The following is a 14,983-nucleotide window of genomic DNA, read 5'->3' on the forward strand; positions in this document are numbered from 1 at the left end:
AAAGTATCCAATTTGATCAGTTAGCCCGTTTGGAGCAGAGTATTTCCATCGCAGCCGACTTGACAACCATTCATGGTCCTACCTGTCCATTAATAATAGTATCAAAAAACATTTAGCACCCAATTGAAAGCGGGGGAAATCCACCCCGCTCCCCCCGCCCTTTTCCGAGCGTTTTTCCAGCGCTTACATAAATTTCCCTTTTTTTGTGCGCACATTTTTATGACAAGTAATCCGCTTTCACAGCAATTGATGTCAGGGGAAAATCGTCACAAAATGAAAGTTAATACCCAACAACGCGACAATTGATTCAACCTGATGTGATATCCCGTCATTATCATCCAGTTTGGCACTCGGCGCAACCCCGCCCACTCCACCCATTGCCGCCCACTTCTATTATTGAACATTTTATTTGATGTTGAGTGAGCTGATAAGGCTAATGAATGCATGCACCTCGTTGTGGCCTGAAATCGGGATCGCCGCTCTGGTGCCCGCGAACCTGGCGAAATATCATTATGATTTTATTTACATTTGCCTTTAATAAAAGTCAGCCGGCCTGGCTGTCTTATCGAGATGGCGATGACTGTTTGATTTCGTATTAAATTAGTGTCATAAACAGGAACAACTGCTGCGGTTCGCACGGTTGCCATTTAGATTGGAGTGGGGGCAGTGGGTGGTGGATAGTGGATAGTGGGGTATGTGTCGATTTATCAATGGCGTATTTACAATGCTGTATTAACAATTTATTAAACAATTTTATGGTGTTATCGCTGCTTGGCCTCGCATTACGTATACGCACCGCTGGCTTTGTGCGCACTCAGCAGCTGTAATGTAATTTCCGTTCTGCATTTCCGCTCTCCGCCGATCCGAAAAAAGCCGCAAATTGCGCGTAATTTTATTTATTTAACGCTGCAGTTTGCTGCCTGCACTTGCTGCATCATTTCGGCGGCACTTCATTTCCGCAGCACACACGCAGTTGCAGTTGCAGTTGCACTTGCCACAGTTGCGGCAGTTGCAGCTGCTGCGGTTGCCATTGTTCGCTTAATCCCCGTGATTGTCGGCCCTTGATTCTGGTCATCGAGTTCATTGGCAATTCGCTAATGTGTACTTATTTTATGAAGATTAAATAATAAGAATAACTTACAGGGTATCTGTGGTACTTCATTTTACAAGTATTATATAGCATTCTTCCGACTTTTTAATCCTATATCATCACAAATACCTATTAACATTAGTTCTATATGCATACTTTGAATTGGTATCTTTTTCAGCCGCAGCCTAAAAGTATGTGACACATTCGAAACACTTTCCCAAAACTTCACCGTCCTCATTCCTTCTGATTTCCAAATGGATGTGAAAAAACCCGCTCACCTGAATCCTTTTACCTTCGAGCGCCGCTCAGCGTTGTCCTGATTCAGCAGCTCGAAGCGAAATTGGCTTCAATTATGCGACAGAATTATGAAATTACAAAAAGTAAGTAGCTGCCGCTGCTTTTCGCTTGAGCCAAATGTAATTGCGGCAATTTGCAGTTGCAGCCAGTCGGCTAATAACGTTTATTAAAACCACAACAACATCGCTGGGGATCCAGGGACTTACCACCCTCTCCCCTCACCACACTGACAATAAGCCGCAGAGAATGGGGGAATATGCTTGCAACGTTGTGCAAATTACGCAAATCCTTGTGAAGCACATTAATGCGCACAATGACAATTAATCGCTGCAAATTAAAATGATGACAATGTGCTGGATTTTCCATGCCCACCCATTTTCCCTGCCCACCCAGAAAGGATTAAGCCTGGCAAACGGCGCAATGAGAGTTAAATTTAAATCATAATTATTTATGGCTAAGCCGGTGGAGGCGGATAGTTCACATTGTGTTCCCCATTCAGTCGTCCCACATCGCGATGTCCTTGCTCCGCCCGCCGCTCCTCGTGTCGCCCATCCAGACCAACGCCCAGTCGCTCGATGAACTTGGACGAGCGGAATCCGTTCTTCTGCGAGGATCAAGGATCAATGGTTTAGTTTCGGTTCAATACAGGGATTACAGATTTCCGCCTACCTCGTAGTACAGCGACCTGGCCCTTTTGGCCGCCTCCGGATCAAAGTCCCAAGAAGTTCGCTCGTGAAGAACCGGCTCACCAGCCACGTTATTCTGCAGTGTCTCCGTAATCAGTCGAATGATAAAGCCATCTGCAGGTGGACTAAACTGAAGTAGAAGCATCAAAACCAGCGGAAACTGAAAAAGTAAGATATATTATTATATTATTATTTAATACAATATTATTAAGATATTGTTCACAAGAAGCTAGCGAGCCATGAGATTGCACAATAAACCAATCGATCCGAGTTTATTACTCATACGCCCCGCATTACACGTGCATAACAATCACTTTGTAAAAGACTTCCTCCGCTCTGCTCTAAACGATTTTATTCACGGCTTATTTACTTCGCTTTGAGCAGACTTCGGAGCACTTACAGCGGCCATAAAGACAAATCTCAGGTGTAACATTGTCTCGATTCGAGTGTGTTTTTCGACGCTGAGGAGCCGCCCGTGCGAGTCACTGGACCATTGATCACTGAAGACCACGAATCGCAGAAATCGCTTAGTTGCATAAAAGGCAGCCAAGCGCCAACTCGAAAAAATATTGAAAACAAAATTCAAGCTCGCGAGCGGCTACAAAATATGGCAAACCAAGCAGACTTTGAGAAGCTACACAGTCGAAACGGAGAGTTGGCCGAAAAGAGAGGTATTATAGCCAAGATACAAATCGGCTAACAAGTCTTAAACGAATTTTCAACAAATGCGCTAGCACAGTGGTAAAGTAAACACCTTAGATGCATAAAAATAGTTTATTCTGTATCTCCTATAAATCATAAAGTATTTTATAAGCTTTTATAGTGTATTAAAAGGTTAATAGGTATGCAGTGCCTATTAATGGAATACGATCTCCGATCTGTGACTTTGCTTGCAACCTTCGCGCGAGTACTTGGAAGACCAGCTTTGAACTGTTTTATTTTTTGTAGCTTAGTTTAATGACAATCCAAATTGGTTTTCATGGCAGACGGAACTAAGTACGCATGGGTATAAGGGAAACCAAAGGTTACTGCCATTTGCCGCAGAGCAAACTTAAATAAAAATGTTAAAAACAAACGACAACTGAAATAGAAACCGGAGGGAAAAGGCGAATGCGAATGCAAATGCAAAGAAAGTGCGCCGGAGTTTGCGAAGAAATGGCACAGAGTCGCGAAATGAAGAAAGCAAAAACAGGTTGTCAACTATTTCTTTTCTTCTCCGGTGGAGCATGACTCTTTATGGCTGCAGAAGTTACATAATGGGTCCATCGTCATCTCGATCGGCGGTGGTCATCCAGTCAGGCCACAACCACTTTGGTAATCTGGCCCCAATTCCGTTTTTGCCCACTTGAACAGCTGTTTTCCCACTCTTTTCCGCGCTCTTCGAAAGTTGGTAAGTCTCTTTTTGGAATCCAAACCGTAATAAAGAGCCTACGTGCGTCGGCTCAGGTGGCTTTTAAAAGCCAGAGTTTTTGTTTATAAACACATAGTTCCGGCAGGCTTAATTTATGCAAATTTGGCGCTAAGGCTTTGTTTCCTCAGGACTTTCACTTTCCCCAAGAGTTGCAAAATCTTCAGGCTCATTAGATTAAGTAAACAAGTGAAAACTATTGATCTAATAGTGATTGAAGATGTTATTCTTACTAAAATAGAGATATAACATATTAAATCTGGAAATGGTAATACATATTAAGAATTAAAGTTAAGTTAACTTCTGTTTCTTAAAATCGGACATTTATTAGTTTAAATAGGTCATCTTTTAATTTGAAAAGCGTTTGGCAAATTCTTGGGAATAGCACTGCTATATCTTGCACTTCAAATATCTTAAGAGATAAGTCTTAGCCCAACTTTTAAAGCCAAGCTTCGAAGCTTCGCTCTCTTCCAAGCTTTTTTCGCGCTCTTTGTGGAGCGCGGCTTTTGGTAGCTCGCCTGGCAATGCAATTCAGTTGCCAAACAAAACGCGATCGGCTAACAACCTCGTACCGCTCGCTCGCAGCTTTAGCTTTACCGTTACGCCAGGGATTGAGCACTACTATATACCCATATCCGAAAAAACCATGGCTAAGTTGAGTGCCCTGCTGCTGCCCGTAAGTTTCAGATAGTTAGATTCGGTTTCTAGGGTGTACCTGCCAAATTAACACCTTGTGGTGGCCAAGTCCACTGACACAATTTCCGCCTTTTCTGCGCGAAAGTCGCACCCAAAAGAAAACTGTGTGCGTTGGTCGGAAATAGTGACTTGAATTTCCAATGAGTCCGCGTCGGTTCTTCTTTCAAAATCCATTTGTTTTTAGTTTTTTCGTTTCTCCTTTTTGGCGGCCAGACAATTGACACATTTTCGAACCATATGTGGGCCAAATTCGGAGGCTCTCGCTGGCCATGGGAATGGGGAGACCTTGAAAGACACGATCCGGCTCTCTTCCGCGCTCTCTTTTGGCCAAGTTGAACGCCAAGCGAAATGTGTCATAATCTCCGGGCAACAAGTTGTGGCCAAGTTGCGCATCGTGGCTTTTATTGTTGGTGTAATTGCATAACCGGCGTCAACAAACCGTTGCTTTCAAGTCGGCTCAAAAGCCTGAAAGCGATTTCTTGGCCGTCGTCGCACTCGCATTTATTACCACTTTCGTGCAGCTGACACAGTGAGCCATTGAGCATAAATGTGATGTCTAACTTCCCTAAATCTAGTTTGGCCAATTTAATTAGCTTTCACATAGATATGTTTTTTGTTAGAAAACGAATTAAAGTCGAAACTTTTACTTACAGCACGCCACTGCTTTTAATTGCTGCAATCGTATTAAAATTATATTTGAAATCTGAAATTTTTAGATCATTTGGTTAATTATAAATAAATTTACTCAAATTAATCACGAAAAGTTAGAATCCTAACATTATGAGAACCATTTATAAAATTTTAAAATTTCACGCCAATAGGTGGAGCTTTTGAAAAAACGTTTACCCAATTGACTTTTTAACAAATATTGAATGTTTGTTAACCACTTCCATTACTTTACAGCTAATTTTGATTATTGTGGCCTTTGTGGCGCACACATCTTATGCCACAGTGCAGCCAAAGGCACCGAACTTCCAGTACTTCGAAAGGTATGCATTTGTCAACTTAAACTATATTTAACTTAATTGTTTAACACTATATTTCAGGCCCAAGTACCGTTATCCCTACTACGATGAGCACGGACGCGGAAAACTTCTCTATGGCTACGGCGGACCGGAATTGTACCAATACAAGACCTACACGCCCTTGGAGGGCATTCACTAGACTAAAATACCGATTAGATGCAATGTAGTTCGTAATTAATGTATTCTATTTGCTGCTTTATTTAAATTAAACTTTCTTTATTACCCCAAAACTGTTTTTGAATTCCTCTCAACTTGAACAATAGATGGCGCTCTTAGTGAAGCGAATGCAATGGTCACACCGCAAAGTTGTGTTGCCACCTTACCAAGCCTGCAGTGTGACCGCAGCATTGCCGGCATAAAATAACAACTATACTCACATTTGTTATTATTGCTGCCAAAAGGTTCTGTAAACTGCATTTATTTTGAAATCATCTATTGAAAATGTCCCGCAAAGAGGCCCTGTCGCAGTTCATCAATCAGATTCACGGTCGCCCCGTCGCCGTAAAGCTGAACAACGGCGTTGACTACCGAGGTGCGTTCAATGAGTTCCCAAACACACTCATCACGTTTTACAATTTTCCGAATCGCTGACCAAATTCCAGGTGTGCTGGCCTGTCTGGATGGCTACATGAATATCTGCCTGGAGCAGACGGAGGAGTACGTGAACGGGCAGCTGAAGAATAAATACGGCGACGCTTTCATCCGCGGCAACAATGTCCTCTACATTTCCACGCAGAAGCGGAGGGTCTGAATACAGCACGGTCCATAAAAATATAGTCAACTGGCATGACACCATGAAGTTCGTAGTTAGAGAGCTCTTTGATTTCTCTGTTTCCTCCAGAGGGAACCTGCGACACCACAAGTGTTTCATACTTCAATATTAAAGCTGAACCAACTTCTCATCATCCTGTATACAAACCAAAATCCAGAAGTCTTTTGATATAGCTATTCCAATGATACGTTAGAACTGGTTGCTTCGTTTCTTAAGTTTATTCCATAAATACACTATCTAGAGTCGCTGAAGTGCAATTCCCACTCAACTGGGATAGTGCGGTGTGCCATACTCGCGGGGAATGGCTCCAAAGTGGCGCAGTTGTGGCACCGAATACCCCGATCCCAGGGCAGCAATGAGGCGCTCGCCGCGATAGCCAAACTTCCGCTCGTAAACCGGACGCCAGGAGCGACCGAAGTGCGGATCGAAGGGGATCTCGCTGGGCTGCTGGAACGGAGAGTTGCCGAAGAACAAGCGGTCCAGATAGTCCAGCACCGCCTTCTTCTTCTGAAAGTGCACCAGAAGTGGATTGGCGGTGGCGGCGGTGCGCGGATCCTGCGATGCCAGGTTCTTGAAGTACTGGAAGTTCACCAGATCCACGTTGGAGAAGTCAAAGACCCCGGGCAGATCGTGCAGCGTGGCTTGGACTCGCACCGAGGAGCACTGTGTTCAGCCAAGGGCAATGTTAATGGTCTCATTATGGTGGCTGGATGGCTGCTTTAATTGACCACTTACCATTACGGCCAGTGCAGCAATTAAGACGTATTTGCACATTGCAATTGACACAAAGATCACCGAGCAGACGACGACACCTATACGCTTCCCCACGCGGAATCCAACTGATTTGAATAAATTCGGCCAACTGCAGGCCCATCGATGGCACTGCCTCCCATGTCGGACTGCCCAGCGATTTGCAATCGCTCCCAGGTCTTGTACTCTGTTGCAATATCCCATCGCCACCGATTCGCATTGCCCAATTCCGCCCGACGCGGTGTCCACTAGAGCCCAGCCAAATGTAACACTCGCCACTAATTGGTATGCATGTCGCATCCAGAGGCGTTCCAATCAAAGCGCTCGTCACCACAGCGGATCCATTCACATGACCACCGCTACTTCATTACTCCATGGCGACCCTTGGGTTGATGACAATCTCTGGATCTTAATGAGGCCGCTTTGTTTCGGCTGACCAAGATCGGTGCATCCAGCTGCATGTGGAGCATCTGTTTCCATAATTAATGTATGCAAATCGAAACTCGTAAGGTGATTAATGATAAATTAGTGCAACATTTAGTCAAGCACTGCTCTTAATCTATTAAAGTTTATTCAACAAATATCATTATGAATGAAGAAATGGAAAAGTTAATAATTAAATTGAATTTATTATATAATATATTAAACATATTTCTCTATAAAAGGGAATTTTAAGCGGAAGTTAAGCACAATATACAATATAAACGTACAAATCAATGAAGTAGTTCTAAACTTATACCTGTGTTGATATCTGAGATATCTTAACCCTGCAGGATCTAAACAGGAAATGAAAATGTTAATTTACTTGTTATATAGATTATAACTTATATAAAACGCCACAAAGGAGAAAAACTAAACTGAGCGGATAAAGTTGATCAAAGTATATTCAAATTTCCCATTTAGTTTACCAACTCTTTGGAAGGACTGTTACAAAAAAATGTCAGGACTTGCCTTTGTTAAAGGACCTTTCCTGTATCTAATCGATATGCAAATGGCGATGGTAACCGAGTGCGTAGGTCGATGGCCAAATTTCTATAGAAACTGAAACAAACAAAGCCATTATAGCAAAGGATTGGCAGAAAGGTCCTTCCCCACAGGATTACGTAAAGTTAACGCTCAGTTGGCTCTGATTTTGTGAAATACGCACGCATCAAAACATCTTTGAGGTCGCAGTCAGGAAAGCAAACAAAAATCACAAACACAATTTCAGTTGTTGAAACGAGTTTTTTAAATTTCGGGCATAAAGTTCTTTAAAAAAACTAGAAGATTTTCTGTGAAAAAAAACCGAAGAAATCGCCAGTAAAATGGCCACAAAACCGGGAAAAGGCGACGGCAAGCAGGTGAAGGGGAAAGTAAGTACAGTAGGGATAACACCGCACTTAAATACCCTTATATATCCTGCACTCGGTGCACCTTACACTCCGCACGAGCACACATCCTTTCGCCACGAAAGCTGGAGGCGTAGTGGCGAAAATCGAGGTCCTTGCTGCCGCGCAACGTCTATTTTTGTGTTTAAAACTTGCTTGCGCCTATTTGCGCTTACTTTTTAATAAGTTTGCCTGAAAGCTGACTCCGTCAGGCAGCTCTCCTTGATGGAACTTTGTCACGGAACATAATTTGCAATTTCCGGACCCAGCCGGCGCTCCGGCGAAGGAGTAGCGGATGAGTAGCTGCCACCATGTGCGTGCCAAGCTGCAAAATGCGGAGACAGAGCGATCGGGTCCTTGCAATTTAGTTACAGCTACCAATTTATTTGGCTATTGGGCCCATGGGGACTGGAATTTGCAGGATGTGAGTGTCGAAGGCTCATCAGGCGCAACGCAATAAAAGAGTCGATAAATCACTCAGGTATACGACCCTAGGCTCACCTTATCCATTTGGATGCACATCAAAATAAATATGTTTTTATGTAAGAGCCAATCTGGCCCGCTGTTATACCCCACATCCTTTTCCCCATTTCCCAGGACCTGCTAATCGAGTTGTGTGTGCAATTTGTTTATTCCACCTCATCCTGTTTGTGACGTCAGGCCGGAAAGTGGTTCGCCTTCGCCGGTGAAGAGGCCGCTGACGTGGCGAACGTCATCACGAATGTCTTGGCTCCAAGAGCTGAGGCGCCTTTATTTTGGGTCTGGGCTCAGTCTTGGCTCGCCGTTCTCGCCGCGCAGATTTCCCGGCTATCATTTCCGAGCTCAGTTCCTTCTTGCCCCGAAAGAAATTTAAATACCTACCAGGATGTGGAAGCTAGCCAACAAGGCCATGGCGGTATATGACCACTAGATTGCATACCCACTAGCAACTCTTAGCTAACCGAGTAGATCTGTGTGCCTGTGAGTGTGGCTGCAGTGCGTCTCAGAATCAGTGCATCAGGATGGAAATCATCCGAATTCGTATAGCTTCCTAAGTGGAATTGGCTTGTATACTTACTATAATATCTGGTTCTGAAACTCACTGCACTGTAGGGATCTGTAAATACCACAAGTGCCTGTTTGTGTCTAACGTACTATAATATATAACCGATATCTTTCCATATGTACGACTTGTAAATACAACCCGTAGTCGTTTTCTCGAAACTAAATCTGAACTCGTAGTCGTAGCTCTCCATCTCAGACCACAGATCATAGATCATATATAGCCCATCGCAATGTCAGAGGTTGCGAGTGCCGCGGGAACCGGCGATCCTGTGGAGGATCCTGAGATCGCCAGCCAGAGCGATTGCGATGGCGACGAGGTAACGCCTCCGTTGGGATTTTTCCCTATCAACCGATTTTTGGATATATGTATATATCTACTTTCAAGTCGCATGCCGCATACTGCTTGGTTCTCCTCTCTCATGATTCCTCCCCACACCTGCCCCAAAAACTAGTTTGCACCCACATCTTAAGGTAGTCCATGTTGGCTGTCGAGTCAGGTAAGTGGCCACTCCCAAGGATCCCGCTCCTAGCTTCGTTTCTTTTTTGTGGCACCTTCAGTGGAATGTTGCATGCACCACACTCTGGAAAAGTCCATACTCTCCACCTGTCCAGTGAGTTAGTCATACTGTTGATCCAATTTCCCCAGCTGAGGACCTCCAAGAACAAAACAGATGGCCCCGGCGGTGGTGGCGGCGATGCCGATGACTTCGATGCCTGGATGAAGTCGCGCCAGCTGCTCAAGCCCGATGACCAGCTCGATCTCACCGAGGCGGAACTGGGCGAGGAGATCACCAAGGTGCTGACTCCCACCAACACCAACATCGTTCGCAATCTCGTGGTCTACAGCTTCAAGGAGGGCGAGTTCGTTCTGGCTCCGGTGCCCGGCAACACGGTCACCCTAATCGCCTTTGCCGGCAACTCACTTCACGTGGATTCCGAAGAGGGTCGCCGTCAAATCGAGGAGTCCGACGAGATTGGCTACCCACTGCCCATGCCCAACTACACCGTGGTGGAGCAGCGCGAAACGGATAACGTCGACGGTGAGGAGGGAGAGGGCGAGGAGGATGATGATGGCGCCACGTAAGTAGTGCCACCATGACATAACAACCCATTCATTTGAATCCTTGGTACTAATGAAGCGCAAAGGACGCAGCCGCAGAAGACGAGGATGTCGAGGAGGAGGACGACGAGGAGGCCAAGGGCACCGAGGGCGACGAGGGCGAGGGCGAAGGCGAGGGAGAGGGTGCTGCTGCCCGCCAGGAGGACGATGAGCCCGCCCAGCAAGCGGCGGCCGTTTCATCCAAGAAACGCAAGCTAATCAACCAGTTCAACTACTGCGAACGAGGTGCCCTCACCTACACAAATCCTAAAAGGGTAAGTAATACAAGTTTTCCATATTCATTCCATTTCACCTGGATATCATTCCTCCCCTTAGAATGTAGACACCCAGACCATACCCCCACCCCGTTCCCAGTTTGGGGGCAATGTGCTGCAGTGGGTCATCTATGATTCCTATATGGAGAACTTTGCGGAGTCCCAGAAGGACGGCACCAAGAAGGAGGATCGCAAGCGCGGCAAGAGGGAGAAGAAGTTCCGGGACAAGTCGGCCATCGCCGAGCAGCTCAACAAGAAGTATCTCAAGTGCTGGCAGATACTCGAGCGTATGATCAATCAGAATATCTACGATGACATCGCCCACGACTATCGCTACTGGGAGGATCCGGCCGATGAGTTTCGCGAGGGTGAGGGCAATCTGCTGCCACTCTGGAAGTTCCAGTACGACAAGACCAAGAAGATGAACGTCACCGACATTCTGTTCAATCCGAGCTACTATGATCTCTTCGCCGTCTGTTTCGGATCTCGTAAATATTGAAAATGTGCCCTCTTGACTGCTCATATATTATGGTTTCTCCTCCTCCTCCGCAGATGACTTCATGAAGCAGACCAACGAGGGTTACTTGTGTCTGTTCACTGTTAAGAATCCCTCATTCCCGGACTACATAAGTAGGTCCTAGTCCGGAATCTATCTATTCATCTAGAACTCATGGATCATTCCTTTTCATCTCTTTCAGTTCAAACCGACTGTGGGGTCATGTGCTGTGACATCCATCCAACGTATCCTTTTCTGGCCGTGATCGGTCTCTACGACGGCAATGTGGCCGTCTACAATCTGCGCGAGGACTGCAAGGAGCCACTTTACGTGTCCAGAGGAGTCAACTGCAAGCACGGCGAGTGCGTGTGGCAGATCAAGTGGGGTCTGGACATGGCCGATGGCGAGGTGAACTTCTTTTCGGTGTCCTCCGATGGACGCGTCTTCAACTGGATACTCATGCAGAACAAACTGTGGGTCACCACCATCATCACATTGTACCGCGAAAATGGACTGGTGGACGGTCCAGATGGCACGAAGGTCACGCTGAAGAGCGGAGGATCCTGCATGGTGTTCCATCCAGTGGATAACAAGGTATTCCTGGTGGGCACCGAGTGTGGCTACATCTACAAGTGCAGCACGGCGTTCAGCTCCAAGTACCTGATGACCTACTATGCCCACAACATGTCCGTCTATCGCATTGACTTCAACCGCTTCAACAGCAACATCTTCGTGTCCTGTGGCGCCGACTGGATGGTTAAGGTGTGGGAGGATATGCGTCCAGATCCGCTCTTCATTTTCGATCTGGGTGCTGCAGTGGGCGATGTCAAGTGGGCTCCTTACTCTAGCACCGTCTTCGCAGCGGTGACCACCGAGGGCAAGGTCCACGTTTTCGACCTAAATGTAAATAAGTACAAGGCCATCTGCATCCAGGCTGTGGTGCCCAAGCGGAAGAACAAACTCACCAGGTTATCCTTCAACGAGAAGCTTGCCTTCATTGTGGTGGGCGATGAGAAGTAAGCACCATCCCAAGTATTCATTATATATATATGTTTATATATTCCCATTTGTATCTTTAGGGGCGTCACCACTTCGCTGAAGCTATCGCCCAATCTCCGGATGATGGTCAAGCCGCCGAAGAAGCAGCTGTATCTAGACCAGAACACCCTGCAGATTGGCAAGCTGGAGAAGCTGCTCTCCCTGGTGCGGGAACTTCCGGAAGGTTCAAATGTGGTGCCCGATGCAGCCACAACCGTGCGAAGTTAATTCCCATCTTTTAACCAATCCCAGAAAAAATACCAGACTGTTTTTAGAGTTGATGTATTATATTTTACACATATAGATTATCTGCTGGTTCTGAAAGAATCCTGATTCATCCGTCTTGTGTTACTCTATGTTCCATCCATCTAACAAAAATTTGCTATCAACCAACAAAAGGAACTTAGAAGCAATGTATATATAGTCACAAAATTGTATATATGCTTAAAAACGAAATAAATTATAGAAACAACTACAGTCAAATCCGTTTTAAAGTAGCTTTTGTAGATCTTAGGATCGTAAGTTTAGGAGATATTATAATGCTAATAGAAAAACATTGTACTTTAAAAGATATTTCATTGAAATGAAATTTGTAGGGATTGTTCGTTCAGTCGGATGATTAGTACATTCATTTTTAAACAACATTAATATCAAGAATCTGAACTAATAACTTACTTTAATTGGCTGCATCCTATAATTCCTTAATAATCACGATTTCGTTAATAATCTCAGTTTTTAGCAAAAAATAAAATGAAAATATCTTTTTCACAGACACTTCAGTGAGTAAGCGACATTTTGTGTGTTTAAGCTGGCTCAATCCTCATCCGCATCCAAGTCGGCGGACTTCACCCGGATGCGCTTCTCCTCCAGATACTCCAGTACATTGTTTGGGCACATAACGCTCTTGCCCAGAAAGAGCACCGTGGACATCGGATGCAGGTAGTCCGCCGAGAAGCTTCTGGCCTTCCAGCCGAAGAAGCCACTGGCCTTCGCCTCCGTTCCACTGATGGAATAGGGCAAAAGGTTGACGCCCACCTGGTTGGGCTTGGAGAACTGGACGCGGAAATGATGGCCATCGGTGGCCTTAATCCAATAGAATCCCTCGTTGTCCACGTAGGGCTTGCTCTGCGACTTCTTCATCGCATTGGATCGCTCCAGGTCCTGGACATTGAAGCTAATGTCGATGTCGTAGGCATCCGGAGACAGGTGATTGGTTTCGATCGCACTCTGCAGGGCTCGGTTGTCCAGCCAGTAGCGTATGCCCACGTTCTCGAACTCCTCCAGCACATGGTTGAAGGTTGTCCTCAGCTTGTCCAGGCAGCAGGGTGGCGTGTGCTTGCCCAGGTAAGAGTAGTAGGGTCTCTCGTTATACACACTGCCTATGCAGGACTTGGTGGTCCGTTCGCAGCCGAACAGATCGATGTCGGTGATCAGGGGCAGCGAGGTGTTCGAGGACGAGAACTGGCCGTCCAGGACCAAGCCGTGTCCCTGACCCCACACCTCCCGGGCCTGAGCCTTTCCTGGCACCCTGTATGCCCTTCTCACGATCCGCTTGATCTGCAGTTTCTTGTACATCTCACGGAACTGGCGACGGCGCAGGTCCATCCTCCGCTGTTTGGTGTGGAAGGAGGCGAACAGACGCCGTCCCTCCTGAAAGGCTTGCGGGAACACCGTTGTCTGGACAGGATTTCGGTTGTTACTGGCGCTGGGAAACAAGCATAAGGAAATACTTACCGAGAGATTGGCTATCTTGGCCTGCATATAGAGCATTTCCGGAAAGGGCAGGGAGAAGGGCTCGGGCATGGCTCCCAGAGCAGCTGCATCCAACAGGATCGCGTGCTTCTGCAGAAACTGTTTAGAACATACATTATTTCCCTATTATCCCTATTATTATCCCTTATTTTCACCCACCAAATCACATCGTCTCGTATCATTGGTGGCCACCAGCTCCAGTGTCCAGTCGGGCAGATCCAGGTTCATCTTGATGCAGCTGCTGAAGGACTTCAGATTGCCGGCGAAGGGTACTAGCACCATGCGTCGCACCAACTGCTCCGGCGGCACCGGAGGTCGCTGCTCCTTGGGCTGACCCGGCAGACCCATGGAGTTGATCTCGCGCAAAATCTTCTGCAGGATGTTCTTGCTGCTTAACCGCACGCCGTCCGGCATGATGAGGACGTACTTGGTCCGAATGGAGGCCAAGGGATTTAGCTCCTGCCTCGTGCGCCGCACATCGAAGGACAGACTCTGGAACAGCACGGTGCGCTCCTCGCCGGCGGTAAGGTTCCGCTCGTAGTTGACCGGCGGATAAGCGTACTCGGCACCGCCATCCTGGAGCACCAGGATGGGCATGTTGGGTATCACGTCCAGGATGCTGTCGATCGATGCCTTCAGATCCTGCTCGAAGTTGTAGTGGCCATAGAACACGATGGTGATGGACTTGCGTATGTGTTTGTTGGCATTGCGCAGCTTCTCCTTGGGCGACAGTTTGGCGGCCTTTGGCGGTTCCTCTGCCGGCAGGGACTCTCCGGACAGAGCCGTACTTATCCGCCGCCAGAGCAGCGTGTTCCACGTGTAATAGAGGAACACCAGATTGGCCAGCAGGAATCCGAGCAGCAGCAGCTTGACCAGACGCAGCCGGAACACCTTCATGGCGAGTGTGCAGGATGTGCTCGCGATTCGCTAGATTCTGATGGTGTGTGTATCTGTATCTGTTTGTCCACCCGGGTATCTACACTGCATCTACATGACCGCGCTCCTTGGACCACACTGGCTTCATCAGCTGATCCCTCCAAGGATGATTGCTACTCATACTCAATGTGCAATTGGCTTGGCTGAAGGACTCATTTAACTTTTTATTTTCCGCTTTTCGAGAACTTTGTTTTTGTGCCTATTCCTTTTTCTTCGGCTATGCGCAAATACCGATTTCCTCCCCCGCGGAAA

At 46.5% G+C, this 14,983-nt stretch overlaps 6 protein-coding genes across 7 annotated transcripts; 3 read left to right on the top strand and 3 right to left on the bottom strand.

Annotated features, from left to right (window-relative positions):
* Positions 1–1,808: 1,808 nt before the first annotated feature.
* LOC117137729 lies at positions 1,809–2,558 on the bottom strand. The gene is made up of 3 exons (XM_033299305.1): positions 2,474–2,558; positions 2,057–2,233; positions 1,809–1,991 (listed from the first exon to the last, which is right to left on the bottom strand). The coding sequence occupies exons 1-3, from the start codon at positions 2,504–2,506 to the stop codon at positions 1,842–1,844; spliced, it is 360 nt and encodes a 119-aa protein (XP_033155196.1). The 5' UTR covers positions 2,507–2,558; the 3' UTR covers positions 1,809–1,841.
* A 1,469-nt stretch (positions 2,559–4,027) lies between these two features.
* On the top strand, positions 4,028–5,422 carry LOC117137295. Its single transcript, XM_033298667.1, has 3 exons — positions 4,028–4,157; positions 5,081–5,166; positions 5,224–5,422. Exons 1-3 carry the CDS (start codon positions 4,128–4,130, stop codon positions 5,339–5,341), a joined length of 234 nt encoding a protein of 77 aa, XP_033154558.1. The 5' UTR covers positions 4,028–4,127; the 3' UTR covers positions 5,342–5,422.
* A 121-nt stretch (positions 5,423–5,543) lies between these two features.
* Positions 5,544–6,127, top strand: LOC117137233 (U6 snRNA-associated Sm-like protein LSm6). Its single transcript, XM_033298592.1, has 2 exons — positions 5,544–5,734; positions 5,805–6,127. The coding sequence occupies exons 1-2, from the start codon at positions 5,644–5,646 to the stop codon at positions 5,951–5,953; spliced, it is 240 nt and encodes a 79-aa protein (XP_033154483.1). The 5' UTR covers positions 5,544–5,643; the 3' UTR covers positions 5,954–6,127.
* Positions 6,128–6,238: 111 nt separating this feature from the next.
* On the bottom strand, positions 6,239–6,823 carry LOC117137232. Its single transcript, XM_033298590.1, has 2 exons — positions 6,710–6,823; positions 6,239–6,637 (listed from the first exon to the last, which is right to left on the bottom strand). The coding sequence occupies exons 1-2, from the start codon at positions 6,746–6,748 to the stop codon at positions 6,239–6,241; spliced, it is 438 nt and encodes a 145-aa protein (XP_033154481.1). The 5' UTR covers positions 6,749–6,823.
* A 936-nt stretch (positions 6,824–7,759) lies between these two features.
* On the top strand, positions 7,760–12,524 carry LOC117137229 (dynein intermediate chain 2, ciliary). Of its 2 annotated transcripts, none has more exons than XM_033298587.1 (7): positions 7,760–8,076; positions 9,782–10,215; positions 10,275–10,509; positions 10,571–10,997; positions 11,062–11,139; positions 11,208–12,021; positions 12,085–12,524. In XM_033298587.1, exons 1-7 carry the CDS (start codon positions 8,029–8,031, stop codon positions 12,269–12,271), a joined length of 2,223 nt encoding a protein of 740 aa, XP_033154478.1. In that variant the 5' UTR covers positions 7,760–8,028; the 3' UTR covers positions 12,272–12,524. The 2 variants fall into 2 exon arrangements, with proteins under 2 accessions (XP_033154478.1, XP_033154479.1); XM_033298588.1 differs by having other exon boundaries at positions 7,762–8,076; positions 9,785–10,215.
* Positions 12,514–14,942, bottom strand: LOC117137231 (fukutin-related protein). The gene is made up of 3 exons (XM_033298589.1): positions 13,955–14,942; positions 13,778–13,894; positions 12,514–13,720 (listed from the first exon to the last, which is right to left on the bottom strand). Exons 1-3 carry the CDS (start codon positions 14,690–14,692, stop codon positions 12,857–12,859), a joined length of 1,719 nt encoding a protein of 572 aa, XP_033154480.1. The 5' UTR covers positions 14,693–14,942; the 3' UTR covers positions 12,514–12,856.
* Positions 14,943–14,983: the final 41 nt, after the last annotated feature.

This window comes from Drosophila mauritiana, chromosome 2R (assembly GCF_004382145.1).
Source record: "Drosophila mauritiana strain mau12 chromosome 2R, ASM438214v1, whole genome shotgun sequence".
Lineage (NCBI taxonomy): Eukaryota > Metazoa > Arthropoda > Insecta > Diptera > Drosophilidae > Drosophila > Drosophila mauritiana.